This window comes from Bombus pyrosoma, linkage group LG12 (assembly GCF_014825855.1).
Source record: "Bombus pyrosoma isolate SC7728 linkage group LG12, ASM1482585v1, whole genome shotgun sequence".
Classification (NCBI taxonomy): domain Eukaryota; kingdom Metazoa; phylum Arthropoda; class Insecta; order Hymenoptera; family Apidae; genus Bombus; species Bombus pyrosoma.
In genome coordinates, this window is record NC_057781.1 from 5,040,932 (window position 1) to 5,063,577 (window position 22,646).

At 40.1% G+C, this 22,646-nt stretch overlaps 1 protein-coding gene across 1 annotated transcript in view; it reads left to right on the forward strand.

Annotated features, from left to right (window-relative positions):
• The window catches only part of LOC122573403 (alkaline phosphatase-like), a 234,674-nt gene that overhangs the window by 8,664 nt on the left and 203,364 nt on the right, over window positions 1-22,646 (forward strand). The window contains exon 2 of the mRNA XM_043739705.1: window positions 19,416-19,666. Coding sequence (XP_043595640.1) covers window positions 19,416-19,666 — 251 coding nt within the window. The remainder of the gene's footprint in view (window positions 1-19,415; window positions 19,667-22,646) is intronic.

The following is a 22,646-nucleotide window of genomic DNA, read 5'->3' on the forward strand; positions in this document are numbered from 1 at the left end:
CATATGATACTTTTACGCCATTGAAATGTATATTCACATTTTATCGGAGAAACTGTTGATATAAATCCTTCGCGATGGGTTTCATAGCGCATGATTTTATGTATTTTTCATACTTGAGCATTCAGATGTATTTTACTCGGAACGATTATCAATTTCCTGAAATAATACTTAGAAGTTGGCAATAATATAGATGCTTTTTCGAAAATCGAGGAACTTCGATAAACGCGATGTTAGTGCATTAAGAAAATCTATCTTGTATTTTTCTCGTTATTTTTACGACGCAACGAAGTTCTTCCTTTAAGAGTATAAATAGCGCGTTTCACATGTCGCATCGTAACTCGAATATGCCAGGAAAATTTCCTCTATTTCACTTTTTTTTCCATTTTAACTTCTTATTCCACTTCCGTACCTAGTCACATATTCGCTTTGAACGTATTCAATTTTGAGTCATACGCATTTATCGATAATTATTTTGCCTTTGATGCCCGCTAACGTTAAAGATTCATCCTGACGTATAATACGTTCGACGTTACCGGCCGTTCCTTTTGGTTTCCGTTTAATCTCCATTAGCAATAATGATCGCAGCTAGTCCATTGCAGTAGAGTGGATGCAACGCGCCACATAATTTTCATTTTGTTTAGCTTTTTCTTTTTCTTATATCGAAGCTTGTGTTCTTTTTCCTTTCTTCTCCTTGTGTTCGTTTTGAGGACGTAGGTGGTCGTAACCGAGGCAAAAAGATCGTTACGGGTAATGGGGTTGGGCTTAGCTTTTATCTCTTTTACCTTCTTCATCCTGATATAACCCGATTTAGCCGTCTAAGTCACGAGTAGTCACGGGATCTCCTCGGATACACCCTTTCGTGACGTTTACTCGAGATAATTATATAGGTATTACGCTTCTAGTCGATCCAATCCGGACCGTGTCGTTTGGTTTTGTAATATACCATGAAATGAAAGGAACCCGCGGACTATTCCATCTTGATTCGTGTTTATTCGGCTGGACATATTTCGTAGCGGATACGTTACCACGATTGCGGAGATAAATTACTCGATGAGAGAAATCGGCTTGATACGTCCTCCGAATATATGATTATTTTGAATGGAATGTAATACCATGATATTAATTCCTGCCCATTGGTGTGCATATTGGTTGTATTATTTTCATTCGCGTTTTCCCACCGTTTCTGATGATCTCACCAAATCAGCTTCAAATTCGAACCTATAGATTCCACGATTTCTGCATACGTGTTTTCATTTCAATTTATGAAATTTTCCAACTATCAACTTGTCATTTCCAACGTGTAGGAAACATAGTTTACGAGAATCTATCGAAGTTAGAATAATTACAAAGATATCGTATGGTTTCCTTACGTATGCCAGAGTCGAGGCGTGTTCACGTGAATACGTCCGTGACGAGTGACACAAATTATGTTACGTGCCTATTAGAACACGTAAGTACATTCAACCAGGTTTACGTTAAATGCCAGATTACCCTCAATTATCTTAGCAATGTAACGTCACTCAATTCGCGCTGGAACAGTTCATAATTAGTTAATTAAAATTGTCTAAGGAAAGATTTAAATAACGAGAGAATTGTTTAATTAACTGTGCGATAGCGTAATAAAGTAGTTGGAAGATTTACTCGTGACTTTCAATGGGAGGGGTGAGATTTTCATCTTTTATGCATTCCAAGTTCTCGAGAAGTTCCAATATGACGAGGCTATTGAGCGTCTTGAGTTTCTTCGCGATACATCGCTTTCATTCTCCTCGTTTCTCCTTCTTTTCAAAGTTGCAGCGTTTTATTCGCGCTCGTAATGTCATCCGTACTTCTTCTTCTTCTAATCTTTCGCAAGAAACTCGGTTACTTGTTATGAAGTTGACCGTCGATTGTGATACTTCTTCCTTTCTGGAACGCTTGTAACTTCTACAACAGACCGTTGTTACCAATTTTCCCTCTGCTTCCCGTGCGTTCCCTTACTGTTTAAGGGAACTGAAAGAAGGCACGAAACTTTCCTCCGACGTTGTATAACGTACCTACCTAGTACCTTACGAGCGTTTACCTAGTGAAAAAATTATACACGATATTTTCATCCTTCTTCCTATATTATGTACCTTGACCAGACGACGTGAAAAAGAAGGAGACGCAAGAATAAAAAAGATACGCGGAATGTATAAAGATACAGGGGATTTGAAGGTGAGAGTTTTCCAAGTCAAAGGGAAATCTCGCTCTAGTTGGTTCGGCAGAAAATGTACCAAAACATTTCATACTTCGGTTGTTTTAGGTTACAGGTTGCGTTTACTTGTACGTATTTTCCTTCTTCTAAATCGCGTTAGAGCAAAAAAAAAAATTCATTTAAAAATCATGCAACATTATATTTATTCAAGGATTTTAAATAAGTACACGCATTCTTATTCGAAATAGACGCTGCGTTTTCTATCATATTTATGCTTTCTTCCGTTTTCGCAAAACAATTTTGATCCGTATTTGGTATTTTTGAATAAATAAATTCCTCGCATTCTTTTCGACTAGCTCATAATCCTCGAAGCTGAACAAGAGAGCGATCGATACGTTCCGTAATTTCTGATTTTCCATTATTTTACATCTCGATTTCGTACTATTTCGCAACTACTTGTCAATATCACGGAAAAATGCAAAATGTGAATATGACAGGTGAATTTCGAAGAGTCGGAATACCTACTAGATCCATTCATGCGAGTAGTTAGCTTTCGTCGTCATGTAAAAATCGTTCTCCATTCGCCTCTGTTTTCGCGTAGTAACCTTCTTCAAACGATCGTACCTTTCTCTTCTTTTCCACTAAATTTCTCGATCAGCCGCTCGAATTAATAGCTTCTTCTTTCTCTGGTAACTTTGCTTCTTCATTGTGAAACGTTTCAAGTTTTGAACAATATTTAGATGTTATTCGTTCAATTTTCCTTTAATAATTCACCGATTGAGTTAGCAAAGGGATTAAAGTATCCGATAAAGGAAAGCTTTCGTCGTAAATAATGAAGCGTTAGGTGCCTCAGATTGGTAGCTAATTACCTTGGGTTTCTTGCAAAAGACCGGCAAGCTTCTTCACGTTCCCTTTGCGTGACGTAATTACTCACCGTCCTAATCCAGCTCTGTAAATATTTGCGCTATCGCGAAAGCGAATCGCTTCTATGACTCCGACTTCCTTATTCCAACCAGCCTCTGCTTCTAGTGCCGTTGAATTCCTAGATTTCGTGATTACACGTCAGTCAAGATTAATTGGCCACGCGTATTATGTTCTCCAACGATGAGTACGAAATAAAACGTAAGAATGTTGCATGAATACAGAGTTATATTAAGGTCATATTGTAGCAAATTTAGCTGATACGAGTATTTAAAAACAAATGCCTGCGAAAAGATTGCTGCGGATCCTGCGTAAACGCGTTGAGATTAGTCTTGTTTAACAAAAGATACAAAGAAATTTTAATGTTCCAACAAACGCACGATATATTTCTGATTAATCGATCGTATCATGGGATTTGATTTGTCTGCGAATGATCCTGTCTTTGTGACTAAACGATCCTAATATCGATGGTCTCTGGATTCGTGAGACTGGGCATTGTCAATTTTAGTCCCGTGGGATAAGTGATTTAGACGCGCATGGATCTGGGAGTCACGATGACGATGATCTCCGATTTGTGAATTCAGCGTGTATTATACATTTTTATTACTATTATGGATATATATTTGGGTATAGCAACCCAATATACCAATATTGCAGGATTTTATTTATTAATTTATTTAGGATGGATTAAACAGGAAACGATAGTTATTTAACGTGAACTAAATACAGTAATGTGCTATAACTAAGACAACTAAATAGTTAATTTGCAACTCTCGTCACCACGGTTCCAACGCTCTCTCTCTCTCTCTCAAGCGGACCACACTCTCTTGACAACGCTGACAACACTGACTTCTCAACTCACACTGACTGTTAATTCGTCTTTCTCCCTTACCATCCCTTCGTCTTTTCTCATAGCCTCACCACGTACGTGTTCGTCGCCAGGGTCACGTAAGCCTTTTAGGACGATACATTGATGGACCTGTCGGTACTTAGGCTTCCTCGCGACATTGTTTATGGTTCATCCGATATTTCTTAGGCCATTCGTCCACGATACTACAATATATATACCAACTCAATTACGTGGTTGGATCAAGCGATCTTGAATATCGTGCAATATAACTTGGCTCGATGTAGGAGATCAAACAGAAATGGAGAAGCTAAAGCGTCTTGCGGGTTGTAGAAATTTCATTTCCATAGGAACCAATAATCTTCGCGGTACTTTATCGATAATTCAAATTTGTTTCTGGATATCAGAGAGTCGACAACCCTAAGAACTTCGAAAATCATAAATCCAAATCTCCAGAGTCATTTATAAGACAGTTGTCCATTTATCGTAGAAAACATTACTCTGTAATGTACTCTGTAATGTACTCTGATTGTGTCGCGTTCTTCTCCATTGCTTTAGATATATTCTCCGTCCAAATTGTTAGCGAGGAATGAGAAATATTCGATGCAGAAATTGTCACAGCAATGTAAACGGACCTTAAGATGGTAAGGTGTGTCTCAGACTCAGGATCAAATCCATTAGGATGTTTTAACTGTCTGGTCGTGTAGGTCAACAGTGGAGACGTTGTATGTGTGTATATCGTTTCCAAGATTTACGGCCCATTTGCGTATGCCATTTATCATTGTGGTTAGCATTTATGTGTCGTTTCGACATCTGAATTTTTATCTGTACCTCAAACGGAAACAAATATATACGTATCCGATAGATCAAAGAGTAACGTAGCTTCGTATGTATTTTTTTTTCTTTTCGTGCTATTGGTGCGCGCAGTATATCACACGATCGGAGTGCACGGTGCTTCGTAATCAATGGTGACAAAGTTGAATTTATTATTTCGCGATATTGCGTGACAGTTATTTTAAGATTCGCGTAAATTTATTGTTGCGACGCGCCCCAACGCCACAGATTGATAACCGGACTTTTTCTTTCGCATTTGTTCTTTCTGTACGAACGAAGTTTTCAATTGATGGAAACTTAAATCGCTTTCTTTATGTGCGCGCGTTTCTTCGTTGAAAAATTACAACCCGGGGGATGTTTCAATTTAGCAATTGGATAAAATTATTTAACGATGTGTTTTCTATTACCTGGAAATATTACATTATTGTTAGAACACACGTTCCAATTAGTAACACGTGGCACAAATTCCGGTATTTGATTTTTCTAATACAGAAAGATTCATGTACATATATATATATATATACAAACACACATAAAAGGTGCAATGGAAGAGCAAGTATGCCAGAAAGCAGAGTCAGAAGTGGCAAGTAATCGCCTGTAAGTACATCACCACCAGGGAATACGTAGCGAGGAAGAAAAAGAAGAAGAAAATCACGTTAAAGACCAGAACGTACAAAAGAGTCAAATTTTGTTCCAGTATTTTTGTTAAAAAATATCAGGAGCGTGATCAAGTAATATTATAAGCTGAAAGCGTGCCAAATGTATGTACAACAAATTTTCCGTAACAAATTCTCGACAAAAAGGCAACGTTATTTTGTACCCTCTGCCATACCTTCAGCAACGAGAAAAGTTATTTAGATCTCGAGGCTTCTATCCATTCTTGCATTGGGTAAAACGAGTTTAATTTTTCCAGCGAGAAAGACGGGTTGCACGACGATAAAGAAGCGGTCGAGATATCGAGCGAGAATTTATTCGATGCAAGTTCTTGTTGCTTTCGTTGGGAAAGAAAGTTTCTTCTCGGATATTTTCAACACGGTATGGCCAGGGTGCTTTTTAATTCCCTGTGTCACGCGAAAAGTGTTTCCGACTTTGGCACACGCTACGGATAATCATTATCTTGCTTTGGAATTATTTGACACGCGCCTCGGTTAACAAGCACGATTTTAAATTCACGAAGCTTAATTAACGTGCATCAGGATTTGCGTAGTGCAAGCTGGCTGCCAGTTCGATATAAACTGGCTCTGAAACATGTAAATGCCCGCTCATCCCGAAGAGTTTACCCCGTTCCAGATAATATTAGTTCGGTCCTCTCGGCTCGACGCTTATGTCACTGATATACGATGCAAGCGGGAAGCGCCTATTCGCATTAACCCCCGGCTCGACACAATCCGCCATTTCCACGTTCTGATATCGCGCGTCTCGTATTGCCGCGACAACTTCAACATTCCGATTAAAGTTTAGATTTATTTAGTATCGTTATGCGAATTATGGTCTGCCTGTCGTGGCAACCAGCGTCATTATTGTCGTCGTCCTCCATACGACAGTTGTCCTTGTTTACTTTTCATTTGTGATTTGTCTCGCTCGAGGCACTAGCGTGTAATTTAAAGCGAGAGATTGTTATTAAAAGCGCCGTTTTCTTTGCACAGACGCGAGCATCCTTTCTTCGTAGGATTATTGCATTCCAGCGCGGATTTTTTGGATGAAACCAAAGGAAAAATTTTATACGATATTTGCAGGAGCGTTATATTACGATACATCCGCTATACCTTTTTTAGAGTAAGATTTATATACAGATATGACGTTTTACAATTAATTGGTAAAAACGAACGGTTCGTCATTTCTAGTTTTCATAGACGATTTTTAATATTCTTCTTTTACTCGAGTTTATACGGGAAAAATAACGAACTAGTCGCGAAAAATGCGCGGGATATCTTCGGATGAAAATATTTGTTCCTTATGCTGGCGTCGTGACATTTAATAGCTGCAACTCGTAAATATCTCGCAAGTGGTGTTTCCACAGCAACAGACACAGTCACGTACTCGATTTACGATTGGACATTCTGCTCTAGTGGATTTTCCATCGCTGTTAGACTTAGCCAGCTTAGACAATGCACACATTCGTATAGTAAATTGCAGCGGTATATGTCGCCTTAGAAGCTTAAAGGAGAAGTTAATAAAAATTATCTCGTAATTGCAGTCTGGACTGAAAATTCCGGTATAATAATGATACGTGAGAAGGATTACGCGTGATATTAACTTGCTTTCGTGGCATGAACTTTAGGCGTTACGTGTGTGATTGTGGGCTGCGTTGATCGTGTTAAGAGCTTTGTACGTCTCTTGAAGCGAAACGTGAATTGAAAAGTAAAAATGAAAATTAAATATACTTAACATTAATTAATTATACATGCTTAAATCACGCTATATAAACAGATTTTTATTTGATCGCATTAACTTTGAAATAATTTAAAACAACAAGCAGGTGCTTTATAAAATCATCTATCGTAGCAGAGGTATGAGAGAAAAAGAATGTTTAAAAATCCATGTCAAAAATACACGTGTACTATATTTCGAAGAACATCAAAAATTCACGTATAAAGCTTTTTCTACAACACGCATAACGCGTACTCGATTCAACAGGTTTGCAAGCGTAAACACTGAAGCAGTGAAAGAGTTAAATAAAAGGATTCGTGAAATTGATGAAAACCTGGCATATTGTTATTGAAATTATTCTATACTCGCGTAAATGTTCTGTTACCGTCAATTCGAAATTACGCATCGCATTAACCATGAATTTTATTTCGAGGGGTAAAATTGTTTTTAAGGTTTAATCGATTCGTTAACTTGATATGCTTGACAATGTAATTATTTCAGTTCCGTTTAATCCTATCATGCAAACACGAGATCAGAGTATACGTATATAGAAGTAATTATTATGAATCGCGATGAATAAACTCACTGTGTGTGCAGCATTCTTCTAAGTATGTATAACAACAATATGGTTTACTTCTATCCGCAAAAACGACCCAGGGATTGAAAACAACTTAAATAAAGAAAGTTACGTAAACTCAACGAAACTTTCTTGGGTTGGACGATGCAGCCGGTCACGTTCTCAACTTTTCCGTTGATTTTCCGGGCATTCCGTGGCTTATCAGGCCGTCTAGCTTACGCGCTTTTATTGGTAGCCGGTACAAAAGGAAGTGGCGCTGCGTAAATCATTCGATCGAGAGGAAGTTAAGTCCACTCGTCTTGGTGTTGAAGTTTTCTTTAGAGAGAGAAACGGAGGTAAAGAGGAAAAGAGAACAAAGGGACAGAGGCGCTTCCTCGCACCATCAACGCCAGCTATTGAAATTCGACGTTGGCCGAGTAGGATTCGATACAGTAAACCAATGTCTTTTTCCGGTTTTGTATCGCTTTTATTTCACTCGAACGAACCATGTCCGTGAGATAGTCCGGGTCTAGGTCACGTTTCTGGTTTATGGATCGACCACACGCCACGTTTTCTGTAACAATTTATCAACGGCCACGAGAATAAAAAAAAAGCTCGTAACAGCGGGCTGAAAAATAATAAGAGATAATTATCCGAAGCGAACGGGCAAATGCGACGGACGATTTTCCTCTCGTTTCTCCTTTCACTATTTCCACCCTTTTCTTTCGAACGTCCTACACGTACTTACTATGGATCGTCTCTCTCTCTCTCTCTCTCTTTCCCACTCTTCTTCTTTCGAGCGTGGGCAACAGATTAAAACGAGGTAGATTCGAAACGCTGGCGCGCCGCACGAAGAAAATTATCGCGTTAAACGGACCGAGGATTTTCCCAGGCATCGATTTGCATACAAATGATCCCCGCGTCTGAAGTAACGCGATAATAACATCATTCTCGTAGAGAGATTTCGAGGACAGGTATGCCGGCATTCTCGTAGCCGACAGTAATGCTGAAACGGGAACATATGTAACTTGTAATCGGGTCGCGTAAATTAATATCTCAACGGGACCTTCGCGGCAGTCACTGAACGCTGTTACACGTATCTACGTTTCTAGTGCGAATATTACGGCACCCTCTGAGTCTACATACGTCTAACTTTCGAGAGTAGACGCGACGTGCTTCGACATTAAGTTATAACACGGAAGCACGTGCAGTTTCCATTTCTCGAGATCGATATCCTGTAATTATACTTGTGATTGTATGAGTCCAGCAAGTTGTTCAACGGATAATAGTGCTACAAATGATTCACTTTTCTTCTATAGAGTGGTTCGTCTAATTTGTACCCCATGAGTAGTTTGTAAATTATGTACTCCGAATTTTGCTTACTTTTTAGAAGAACGATCACAATTGATTATGTTTCCTCGCATGTAAACTCTTCGCATGAGCATGTAACTACTAAGCTACGTAACATCATAGAGGATTAGAATACATACGTAGAGAAACGATATGAATATGGTATTTGTTCGCAAATGAGAGAAAAAGTGTGTACAGTCCCAGAAAAATGAAAACTAGGAGACGAGGAATTATTATTATCGACTGACAATCGAATGCAACGTGAAATACTCGTAAAAACATAGATGTCAAGACAGATGGATAAAAAACGTTTACGGCGGATCACTAAATCTTGAATAAAGCAATTTAATTAAATCACTCCTGCCTGTGCGTCTACGATTTTCACAACATCCATATTAATACCGCAGATCGACTTTGTCGAGGTGACGGGAGCTCGACGGATGCTGCACCATATTTTATCCTGGATAAATTGACACGTGACACTCTGTTAAATTGAACGTACGCCAACTGAGATACACCGAATTTCGGCAATCTGTGTTGCAGTAGCCGTATCACGACGATTCGTATCGACAGCTAGAGGGAAGCTCGCGTACCGTTTAAGTGGAAAATGGGAATACCGAAGCAGAGACACGCGTAGTTTTCGTTTGCAAGCATAAGTCTCCATTGTAAATCCACTTCTCCAATTATCGAACGGAGACGAAGTACTGTGCGGCATTTCGAGCGAGGATTTCGCACAAAAATTAAATTCGCGGGCCACATTCGTAGGCAACGTCGCGATTACGAATGGATTTCATTGAAAAAATTAAGAACAGCCGTGCAGCAACTTGTAACAGGAAACAATACGATGCCTTGCCGATCAATCAAAATTACAGGATGGTTTCAACCGTCTTTTTTTTAATCCTCTATCTATTTTTGAGGAAATTATTCTTTGCATTTATATTATTTATAGACTGATAATATCATCGAATAAGATCAAAGCCGAACAATGATGATTATTTCGTGTGTCTCGCTCGATTTTAAGGAAATTCGCGCGTTTCCGCGTTGATATTTATTCCGCGTTTTACGCGAATTAAAATCCGTGCTTGATAGCGTCGTAATTTTTCAAAAAGAGAGCTTTTGGAAGAGGGAATTTTGCACTTATCGTACCAGATAAAATATCGAGGTAGATAGAACCAAGAGTTAAAAGTAATGACAACTAGGATTTTAACTTTAACTGGTGACAATAAGGCTACTCGATGCGAACTATCTCTGAATTTTTGCTGTATCTCGTTAACCAAGGAAGTATATCCGCTGAAATTAATAGGTACGTTTATTGGCGTTCTGTTATGTGTAACGTATAGCAAGTACAGTTTGAAAATTGCGTTAACTTCAATATGGAATGTTGAGAATTGTGGATCTTAATCGCCGAAATAAAAGTGAAGGAACATTAACACTACACTTAGTATTCATATTAAAATAGTTTTAGATTTATTTAATAAACGATTCCTAGGATCTTCGTCGATATACATTTGCACGCGTCTTGGCATTCTCTTTGTCTCACCATCTTCCATATCACACTGCCAATGGAACATTTACATTGATCTGTTTTTCTAGACGCTGTGCACACACATACTTGCACATACTCATATTCACATACGTGTGTCACTACTACGCGGCTAATCTAGTCCAGCGCACAAAATTATACATATCTCAATAAAGAAGAATAAGGAAGGAAGAAAAGGAACAACGAAATGCGAATAGAAGATCCTGATTAATCGGATGTAAATCGGAAATTTTAAAACCTACTCACGTTCTCGAGACTATTGCAGCGAGTAATATCGAAGACGACGAATCGAAGATCGACATTTTTCATTTTCTTTGTGGGACGTTGGAATGTATATTTGTTACATTTTTCGAGGCGCATATTCTTTTACGTTTCGTTCTCGAGAAGCAGGTAATTTGATGATTCGGTGCAAGCTTTTCGACTAATATTTGCTCCTTTTTATCGACCCGATACGTATCCTTACCGAAATATTGAAAGTCAGAACGGGCGAGATGCGGGTTAGCGATACCCGTGCAAGGTTTATTCGTAGATGTATTCTTACATTCGTATGCCGAATGGCGCATAAGTCTCGCGGTTGAAATTCCCCGTGGGATGCCTTCGGGATATTTTACCGATTCCCTAAATATCTTGCGAGAATATATTTCGCGCCGAGTCGAAAGTAGGTGCGTTTAAGAGTTACGGCACGTTGTTGTTACGGCACCAAGAAATTCCAATCTGAAGATCTAGGAATCTCCACCCGTCTCGGAATTCGAATTTCAAATTTTACGATTTCGCAATCCTTGTACGGTTATCGCATCGAATCGGCGCATATTTAGCTTTCGTCTAAGAAGATCGGATTTTGTTGAAGTCTCTATTAGAAAGTCGAATTCACTCTTAACCAGCTCTTTGAATTTCCACATAAATTCCTTTCGATCGTCACTTCGTTTCTCATTTCGGTAAATTATTTTCACGGTATGCCGTGATCCTCGATGATCATGGCTCTAACAACTCCGTTGAGAAAAAGATAAAACCAGGAAACTGAGGCGAACTGTTGGCACTGGAGGATTAAATTTACCGATTGGGTTCTTCCTCGAGCCGAGAATGGTTGCTCCGGCTACGCGAAATACGAGCTAAAAAGGAACTGGGAACATAATTGAGCATGGACCGACGCGGCGGAAAGTTAATTTGGAAAAGTAACCGCGCGCGGTATAATAAAGTTGACGGTGCAATAAAACTGTTGCGTGCAACCAATCTCGGTTTTGTTCTATGTAGTTGCCAACGATAACGCGACGACAGTAAATAAACGGCGGCGGAATCCGTGATCGTTTCAGAGCCGTCGAATTCAGATACTATCACGGTCTATAAATTCTTTTTTTCCTGTTGTCTCGACCAATAGGATTCATGCCAGACAAAACTTTGCACGACAGGAAATAGGAACGGGCCAGAGTATCGGTTTCGGTGATCATTACTATCATCGATCGTTGGATATTTTACGTGCTAGTCGGGGAAATGTAGTTGCATGCGACTCTTTCGATGCCATCAATGGCAGGATGCGCACGAGGAGAAAGAATTAGATTCACCTAAGGATTTACGATACTATCCGACGGTATTGTTTCCTATCGATTTCAAATGGTCTGATTACGCAACTATTCGCATACTGCATGATATAGTCTATTTAGCTGATACCGCAAAGTTTTCCGGGAATCTCCTAGGAACGAAACAGGTTCGTGTCAGAGCAAACTTGGAGGCAAGTTGGCGCAACTTGATCCCGTTGGCGAATATTCATTAGGACCGTATTAATTATGGCCGGCAAAGTGTTTAACTAATTAGCCTGTGTTCACGACTGTGAAGCTCAAAAGGCGGGATTGTTCAGGGCCTTCGCTCATACCAATTACCTAACGGGAGACAGAATTCTTGATAAGACCATTAGCACGAGAAAGGTTTCTTGTAACGCGAGTCACGGAGGCTTGGTTCAAATTGGAGCCTTTGGAATAGCGCGATGCCAATGTAGAAAATACGATGCTCCAATTTGAAGTATTAATTTAACCTAGTGGAATTTCAATTTGCACGTAACTTGAGATTAGATATCGTATCAAAAATTGACGGAGAAATACACGAATGCATACCAACGTACGTTATGTGGGTATCGACCTAGTTCCATATAACATTTTATTTATAATCCTTTACTCTCCCTGTTACTTTCCTTTACTCTCCCTATTAACTCGCTGTAATAGCGAACCAAATGCCTGCCATAAAGATCAGTCAGCTGCTTCGAAAATTCAGGAAATACTAAGGACGATAATAACGAAAGGAGCACGTAAATCCAGATTAATAATCCCAATCGATCGGCTTTTTTTACTAACTTCCGGATGAAACTGTTGGGCTCATCCCGTTAAACCGATCTCGCTTGAAGCAATAGTAACAAGAGGCAGTAAGCTCGGATTGATCACGTAATTAAAATGGCAGGTAACCCGGTATCAGTTCGTAAAAGGCGGTGAAAGAAGGCTGGCCGTGATAACGATATTCGCATCCGGTTTCGTTTCTCTCAAAGAAAGTAGGTTGCACCTGCGGGTAAGCATCGACAAGAATACAGTGGCTACTATCTCCACCATAAACTACGGCTGCTTGTCGCAAGCTGCTTGCGTTGCAACAACGTGTGGCTATAATAAGCCAGGATGTAACTCATGCCAGCCAGCCAAGGATCTCGGCAATCAACCACAAAGTGGATTTCTTCGGCGTTAATCTTCCAAGGAAATTTCCGGGCCGCGATGATCGTGCCGAGATCCACGGAGCCGGAAATTGTTGTTTGGTCGCGAGTTTTTCCACGAAGCTCCTCAAAGAACGAAGATAACATCGTTGCGCCAAGTTTTTCCCGCGCTTTCAACGCATTATCGCCCGAGCTCATTTCTTTTTTTTCTTTTTTTTTTTTTTTGGTCATGCCGCTGTACTTTCACAAGTGCAATCACATTAAGGTAGCAAAAAACGATATACCTTGGCCGGGAATTGGATTAAGTATCGTTGGTTGTTCCTTTTGTCACGTACTTTCTACGTGACCGCTTGAGAAATATATGTACGTAGATGTGTGAGAAAGGTAGGAGAACGATGGTAGGAGTAAAAGGAGCTGGAATCGTCGAAGGGGATAGCAGGAAACGTACGAGACGTAGCAGTTGAAAGTGTCGAAGTTAAAATACTACGAATTTGTAGGTTTTGAACGTTTGAGAGGTACGCGATGAAGTTAGAGGATGTCTGGCCACGCGATTAAGAAATTTTTATAGAGGAAGGAACTCTCTCGATGTAATTTTAAGTTTAAACGAAACGTCGAACGTTCGGTTTTCGAGCTGGCCGAAGCTTTCAATCTACTCTTGGTTCGACGTTACGAATCAAATTACGGAGCAAGTTTTAGAGGTTATATAAATTTGAATTGTTTCATAAGCTACGTTCGATGCTTGTTAAGAGATAAAAGAGAGGAATAAGTTTAATCTTTGATAGGTCGCTTTCAGCGGGCAATCTTTTCAAAAATTCATTTCTTTCTTCGTCTCTGTCGTTATCGTCTATTTTACCTTCGTATTAGGCCTTTATTTCAAAGAAACGTGTTAACCCATGGGATCATTCTATTAAAACCATTTATCTGCTCTCTTAGAAGTTCTCTTGGGACAAGTATTGTACTTTTCCAAAGTTATCTCAAGTTCCCAGCGGAGTCTTTCGACGATCTCCTTTCATCTTTCTCTCATTTTTCAATAGCTCTTATCAGTATTAAGTCGCGTTACTAATATCCCAAGGTTTCCGCCATTATACTTATACAGTTACCGTTTGTATCTTTTCCGCAAGTGAAATACTCTCTCTACACGAATATCCATATTTTAGTACTGTTTATCATATCGTGCCTTTTACCAAGAATCTTTAACGATATTCAACGTCAGTGGTCGATTCGTTCTGTTAATTTAACTCCCATAATTCTTCACAACTTATACTCCCGTTACAATCTTTTCCTTTTACTAACTAGTTCTTAGGCATGCGATATTTTATAATTCAAGATAAAGCGTATGTTAATCGTACCACGTGTAGAAAACGTAAAAATAAAAGGTCCCCGCAAACCTTCTATCGATTTCCATAACTCCTGCTTGATACAACTTTCAAGATGGTATCGAACGAGTATTGAAACGTATAGAATGATGTAATGTCTATTACATTGGATGCAACCTGTGTCTGACCACAGACGGACCTATATCACGCGAACCATCTGTCCTCTGCTTTCGCATGTCTTCGATCTTTCTTTCAGCGATAAATCACGTGTTCCTAGATCTTACCATACGATTTTTCTTCCAGACACGTTATCTCGAAACTTCCATCTATGAAAGTTTACAAACTCACAACTGCTTTCGTCTCTTCGTTTCTATGGTTTTCTTATCGTTTCATAGAGACGATTAACGATTCCTGTTTTCTGCGGCTTAAACAATATCACGTTATCTAAACCATGCTTTGTCGTAATTAGAAACATGAAAGCTTCGAAATTGCCTGAAACGATCTACGTTATAACACTCGAGTGTTGCGTATCATCCGGGAAACTACAGCTGCAGATCACTAACCTGACCGCGCACGCGAAGTCTTGGTAATTAAATTTCGATTATACCGATGTAGCTGCAAACTAGTAAACGCACGTGCGCCTACACCTATGTGATAGGGCCAGTTTCGTCGATCACTGACAGGTGTATTTATTTATGAATATCTAGTCGATGTCTGGGTTTCGATTCGTGCATCCTGAATAGACTCAAACAAACCGTACTGGTATGAATGTGCGCGCTCGAAAATATTTATCAGGAACTCGTAGGAAAATAAATTTCGCTCCGACTCGTGCGTTTCATTGATTCCTGACTATCATAAATCTCTGCCTCTGCTCTGAAAGCATCAAACCTCCGCGATGCTTGGGTTTAACGTTCGAGAAGAATAGCTGGAAGTGCGAATCGACAGCTAAAATATTTGACACGAATTGCGTTGAGGTCTCCACTTTCATCGAATCGATCTCGCCAACGTTTGATATTTCACCGATAGAGTTTGCAATTTTTTCCTCGCCAACACGTGAATATGCCACTGTATCTGTGTAATTCACGAACGTTCAATTAATTTGAACTGCTGCGTAGACATTGTGTTTCTACTACAATGCCGATTACAAATTCAACGAGCTATCGAGTATTGTTTGACAACGATACGCGAGAAAATTAATTGCAATGATTAAAGGTATTTCGAGTGGAGAACATGGATGAGATTCGTTGGCAATTATATTGCAATAAAAGGGTAGGGAACCGCGCGTAACCGTAAAAAAGAGCTCGAAAGCGACGATTAGAATCGGTGGCTAAGCGTTAATATTTAAAATTGCAATGATATTTACGAAACATAAATTTGGTTACCTCGTTTTTCGGTGGATTAATCGAAACGAGTTGGCATAGTACACCGGTAAAACCGCTTTTGCCGTTTCAACTGTACGCGGATCCGCAGATTTACAAAATTCATATCTCCAACGATGCCCGAGATTCTATTTGCGCCTCGTGTCCTAAAATAGAAATTAAACTTCGTTACCTGAAATTTCATTCGTTTTAATACGACGTTACATTAAATTTAAATTAATCATCGCCGCACGAATGTGTTTATCAAAAATTTTCACCTCAACTGATATGTATTTGACAATGTTATAATCTATGCAGATAGGACAGGTACCTCTAGATTTTGCGTCACTGTGATTTTGTACGAAATATTTTGCAGTCCTTTTGGTTGGAAGAAAAATTGCATGGTTTTATCCCCACTCTTTTTTTTACATTTCTTATACAATATAATAAACATACATATACATACCACTGGACTGGTCAAATAATTTTTTCGCTTCTCATTCATGCTGGTATTTGCCTTGCGATATTACTGCAAAGTTTTTCAAAAAAGGAAAAGTGAATTATATAATAAAGGGCCAATAGAGATTGTTGCGTTAAATCACCAGATCGTCCCAAAAGTTTCTTTCGTTTTATAAGGAAATAATAAATGCACATCTTTTGTTTTATATTATTTGCACATTTGAACAAAATGAATCATACATAATTCGATAAAATAATACAAAATAAAAAATGTTGTGCATCTATCATCTCCTTATAAAGCGGAGGAAACCTTTGGGACAATCTAATAATTGTACACGCGTGATAAGTAAAATTTCAATATAAAACAGTGCTTCGAAACGAAACCATTTACGCTAATCATTAAAACAGCGTTAACATAGGTAACGTTGAGGCGGATTTCCATGGAATTAGTTCTTTCTTTGACACAGCTTCACAGTAGATACCTGTCTCCAAAGGGAGATACGGATTTAACTTCGTCACTGCGACCTGTATCGGATCCTGCTTTTATGGAAATACGGGTTCGGCCAATATCGCGACACGATATGGCAGTTTGCTAGCTACGGCACAGCTTAAACTTACCCATTAGCGGCTACTAGTCGGCGATGTGTTCCTAGGCAAACCGTAACGGCAGGATCTTCGACTAGTGCAGTTTGTAGGAAACAGTCGTTCATCGTAACGCGCTTCCGGCAATGCAACCACCAGACACCGAATGAAATCGTCGTGGATACAAATTTACCAAACTTGCTCTGTCAACCAAACTTCGTATTGCCAGTTCGAACTTCTCTAAACACGACGTTTTAACGATTTCGTCAGGAGCATTTCATTTGACGGTACCTGTAACGTTAAATATCTGTCCCAAATATTTCGTAGTAGATATATGGCGATTTTAAATAAAAAATAATATTAGCATGTAAACAATAATATACAGACTCACCCGAAAATAATGGAACTTCTTGAGACTAGAAAAAGTCAGCGGCGACGTCAATTATGGCCAATTAAAATGTTGCACCAACCGTCCTGTTCGCCAGATTTAACATCATGCAATTACTTTTTGTCTCCGCAAATGCTTCAAATAACAACGAAGACGGACGTTACGACGATATTCAAGACATCCAGGCATTCTCAAAGGAATTCCACAAGAAGACTTGTAATAATTATTAGACGCATTAATTAATAGGAGCAATTTGCTTTGAATAAAATAGAACATTTCCCTCCGAACGATTCCTCTGATTTCTTATTGTCAAAAAGTTCGCTTATTTTTGGCACAGTCTTTTTTTTGCACGTGGAGAAATCCTCATGGACACTCCGCTGCCGCTAATGACGGCAGCAGCAGAGTAGTGTCGGACTCTTACCGACTAAAACTCCACGTTGGCCATCCTACGCGTATGACAGGGGTGCTCCAGGAACCTCGGTGAATTATCTTTCTCTTGCATCCTCTCCCACGTCCTCTCGTTCGAGCCAGTCCTATAAATTCCCTGACTGTTGAATTTGGCGCTAGGGGGGGCCATTGCTCCTGGCGCCGTCCCTCCTTCTAGTCGCGGTTCGTTGTGGCGGCGATGAACCGGCTCTAGGCCGCCTCACTGCCATCCTCCTCCATCGCGTTATCCTACAAGGGTGGGAAATTTTTGGCACAGTCTGTGTATTGTTCGAGGTATACTTAGAAAGCGCCACACATTTGGAACGCGTGAAAGCCTTTTAGCTGGATCTAGAAATGGCATTTCAAGTAAGCAGCAATCTTTGTTGATCCTCTAGATTCGGTAGATTAGATGGAAATTCAAGATGTCTGTTTTATAATCCTCATACATATTTATAGATCTTAGTAATAAATGAAAGAAATTTATTTTCAATTAAAAAAGGATAGGACAGAGAGAGAGAGAGAGAGAGAGGAGGAGGAAGATACAGTTTTACAAATTCAACGAGTTTTCTCACTTGTTTCTCAAGAATAGTTATTTTCTAATTAGTGTCAACACTTTTATTCTTTTGAACTCAAAGTAAAATAACTCAAAGTCAAAGTAAATTATTCGTATCGAAATTTGTGGCTCGCACGAGATCGTTTGCGTGGTCTCGGTACGCTTCTCGTTTTCGCTGTGCGACGATCCTTTTTTGCGAGAGTAACTGCAGTAAATGACTTCCCAGGAAACAGTTGGACTCGTCCCGTTTTACCAACAGATTCAATTAAGATATCCGGTCCCTTCGGCAACATTCGAACAGCAACCGTCGTTGTCCCAGGGAAACGCGGTCTCAATCTGCAACATGACAATTTCAACGAAACCGAGCTTCCTTCCGGCAAGGAACGAGATACTTAGAGATTAGCATCATCGTGACTGGTGGTATGCCTCTGGAGTGTTGGCAAATCCACCTCGGAATATAATAATTGCCGAGCCACATTTCAGTTTGCGTTATCGAGTAGCTTTGTTAAATACGTAGTTGCAAGAGGAAAACGTACGTAGTTAGAATCGTGTATGGGAAATGTGCTTCAAATATTTGCCAGAGAATATGAATTTTCGTATTAACGAGTCCCAAAATAGCTCTGGTGTGCTCTGATATTTCAATTTGAGGAAAATCAGTGAAACTATGTTAGTCTCGTCGCTGGTGTGTTTTACGAAGATGAAACCGTACGTCGTTTCACGTTCATTGAGCGATTATCGTCGTCGAATAGTTGCCCAGGTTTATTGGCCATCGGTAAAAAGGAAAGGGCGTATGGCTGAGCGCAACAATTCACTTCGAAAGCTTTCACGTAACGTTATATCCCGTTACAAAAGAGTTCTCCTACACTGCCGGCCGTTCAAACATCTCCCTGTACACGCGACAACAAAGAACGATAACCGAACAATACTTACGGCAAATGCCGACAATAATGGTCGATTTTCTCGGGAACGCTTCGAGACTATAGATTCAATTAAGATAGGTGTCAGGCTGGCTCCCGTAGCGGTTACTCAAGCGAGAAAAATTTCTCTTCGCAGAGAGGGAGATCTGGTATGAGGCAGCGACACGCGCGATCGAAGCCCGTATTCGCGCGTCGGCGGCAAGTTCGAGCGTCAGCGGGACGACGCCACCGGGTGGTGTGGCGCGGGGCGTCGTTCTCTTCGTCGGCGACGGGATGGGGATGAGCACTCTTACGGCTGCGAGGATCCTCTCGGGTCAACGTCATGGAAACACGGGCGAGGAAGCGCAACTCGCATGGGACAGCTTTCCAGCCGTCGCTCTGGCAAGGGTGAGTTCTCTTTTTCTATCTTTTTATACCTCTCTTTCTTTCATTGCATCTTCCGTTCATCGCCGTAGTCGTTTTACCTTCCGTGTTTCCCTTCTTCCGTTCCCTACTTGAGGAACCTACCTCTTTTCGTCTATTTCCCCTATGCCTCTCTTGCTCTCAATCTCGAACGAAGAATGCAGAACGCCGAGAAAATGTTTCTCTCTGGAGAGTTGCTAGTTCCATCACCGAGGCAAGATTTCGAGAGAACGTCCCTGATTCCAGATTTGCTTATTATGTAACCCACTGACTCGATTTCCCGGCATTCTGTATCATTCTGCAATTCGTTCAGCTTCTCGCGATCACAGAGAAATGAATCACCAACCCGCACATGCTGTTCTCAGCGGAGAAGGATATTTCGTGGTGCACGTGTTACCTTGCTACCTATATTACCACGCAGTTGATGTATTTTATTTTTGTTGAAATTTCCAATCTTCCGACGAAACTCTTCTCGCGAAAAATCTTCCCGCGTTAAACATCTTTTAATTCCCGGTACGGAAATTGTTCGGTACGTAAATAATCGTATTTGTTGCGAAGCATATTTCGAAGACAACGTTCAGCATTGTCGATACATTGAATCACCAACGTACGAGATTTATTTGTCTCGACAGCAGTTTATCCAACAAGAGTTAACCTTTTGAAGCTGCAAATGCATCTATAATACGCACTGCAGCATTTCCCATCATCGTATTATTAACGGCGTGTATTATTCTATGATAAATTACCGCCCTTTGTTTTCACGAGAGAAGGATTTATATGCCCCTGTAACGTGTAGTTCGGAGAATATTTTTTTCCTATTTAATTTTTTCCCTATCTTCGCACCAGTTATCTTCTAATTAAATGCGATGGAATCCCCGAATGGAAATTCATTCGATGCCCGTCGAAATATTTTACGCGAAATGTAATTGAAATATAACATCGATTTCTATCAAAGCGCGGTAAAGCATGCAGGCAAATTTCCATTCAGCGCGGCATTTATCAAAGAGACGAGTAAACGTATTTCAGTAATATATTTCAGATTCGTTTCACTTTCTCCGTTATTCATTTACTTTTATTAGCTTTCCTTTCGTATAGTAACCTTGATAACAGCAGCATTTGAAACGAGATTTTTCACAGTTGTGTTTTCCAAAAGATTCAGAGCTTCCACAGGTTATCCTTGAGAATTACGAAGCTTCGCTCTTCCATTCTTTACCCGGCACGGCTTTGTCTTTCTCTCAACGGACGCGAATCATCAAGTAGCATCAAGAACTCGTTAAATCGTGAGGGGTTCGTGAAATTTTAAGGGAAAGAACGCGTGAACCGGCCTCATTTAATTCGCTCGTTCCATTTCTGCTACACGTAACGAAGTACTAAATATCAACTTAATCGTTTAATCTCAGCTCTTCCTTTTCGCTGTGTTTTTCACGAGGGGCCACTTTCGCCCTTTCGTTTTTTATTTTCCCTCTTTCTCTTATTCATCGTATATTCGCTCGTTGCACGAAATAAGTGTCAAAGACGCAAATTTCTGAGGGAAATTTCTCTAACAGCGTTCCTTGTGGAATCTCGAGAGGCTTCAACGGTGCATTCGAGCGTGTCTTATTGCCGCTTCGATGTAAACAGGCATCTTGTAGTCGAGGAGATCGGAGGGAAGTACCAATATCCACATCTGCCGACGCCGCTGGCTTATCAACGTTATTTCATGTAGTTTCCGTCTTTTTCCGATTGTACTCTCATTCCGTCGAGTTCACCTGCTCGACGCCTTTCATCGAATCGCCGTGCACCGTCCTCCGCCTCATAGACCGGCAATAATATTACGACCAGAATCTGTTTGTTCGTCTAGAAACAGAAAGCATCCTGTTAGCGCATCGCGTTACTTCGGATATTTCCAGATCTAGAAATTCCATAGGTTGCGTTTGTATTAGTTTGCCGCGTGTCGCGACCATTTATTACGAATTTGAACGTCAGTGCAAAGGACGACCGGACGAAGTATAGTTCGACTGGAACTAATTACAAGGAATACGAACAGGAGGAACTATTTGAATATTCGAGTAGAACCAGAGGGTAGCGGTACGACTGTTTGAGAACGAGATCGGCCAAGAGTTGGTCAATTTAGAATCGTCCGGATTGCATGGACAAGTAACAAATTGTAGGTGTACAGGTGATCTCGGCTTGTTTCACTTCATAATTACTCGGATGCAATTTCAAACAACCGTCCCGGAAATGAGAAACGTAGAAGGCACGATGGCTGAAGAGGAGTGAGATAAATCGAGCCGGGATAATAATTAAGAAGGGCAGCTCGAAATCTGTTTGTCCATGACGCTATGAAATTATCGAACCTTTATGAACGTTCCCTTTAATTAGGTTTATCACTATCGCGTTCTAAAATGCAATGTCTGCGACGACAGTAATTAGCTGGCAAACTTCGCAGCGCCCTTTCTGCCTCGCCAGAGGCGATTCTTGCGTTATTGCGTGTTACGTAAGCGTGATTAGGAGTTGCATTTCATCTCGAACATTCTTCAAATTCGCGTTTATAAAATGTTCATAATTAAAATTCTTTCAGTGTCCCGGTGTACTAGCGTTACGTTGTGTAACGTAGACACTTTTCTCGCGTCGCTCTTTATTTCCAAATTTATTTCCTTTTTATTCCCGTTATCTTTCTTATCTCTCGGTTGTTACTTTCCATTTACGAGCGACGAAATTTAAATAGCGCCCCTTTAAGTAAAATAGTTTCTTCGTAGCGAGAAACAGCTACAAATTATTTCTATCTTAGATCATACCCTAACACGTAGTTTTGTACAGTTCTATTTATATCACGCGAAATTTCTTTTATATATTTAGGATTTGAATTTTCATTCGTTTCGCGCGATCTGCTGATTGCAAATTCTTTTGCGAACCAGCATGCAGGGACACAAATAATTCGTAGTAAAAGTCGAGCACGACGGCAGCATAATACACGTTCCGTCGC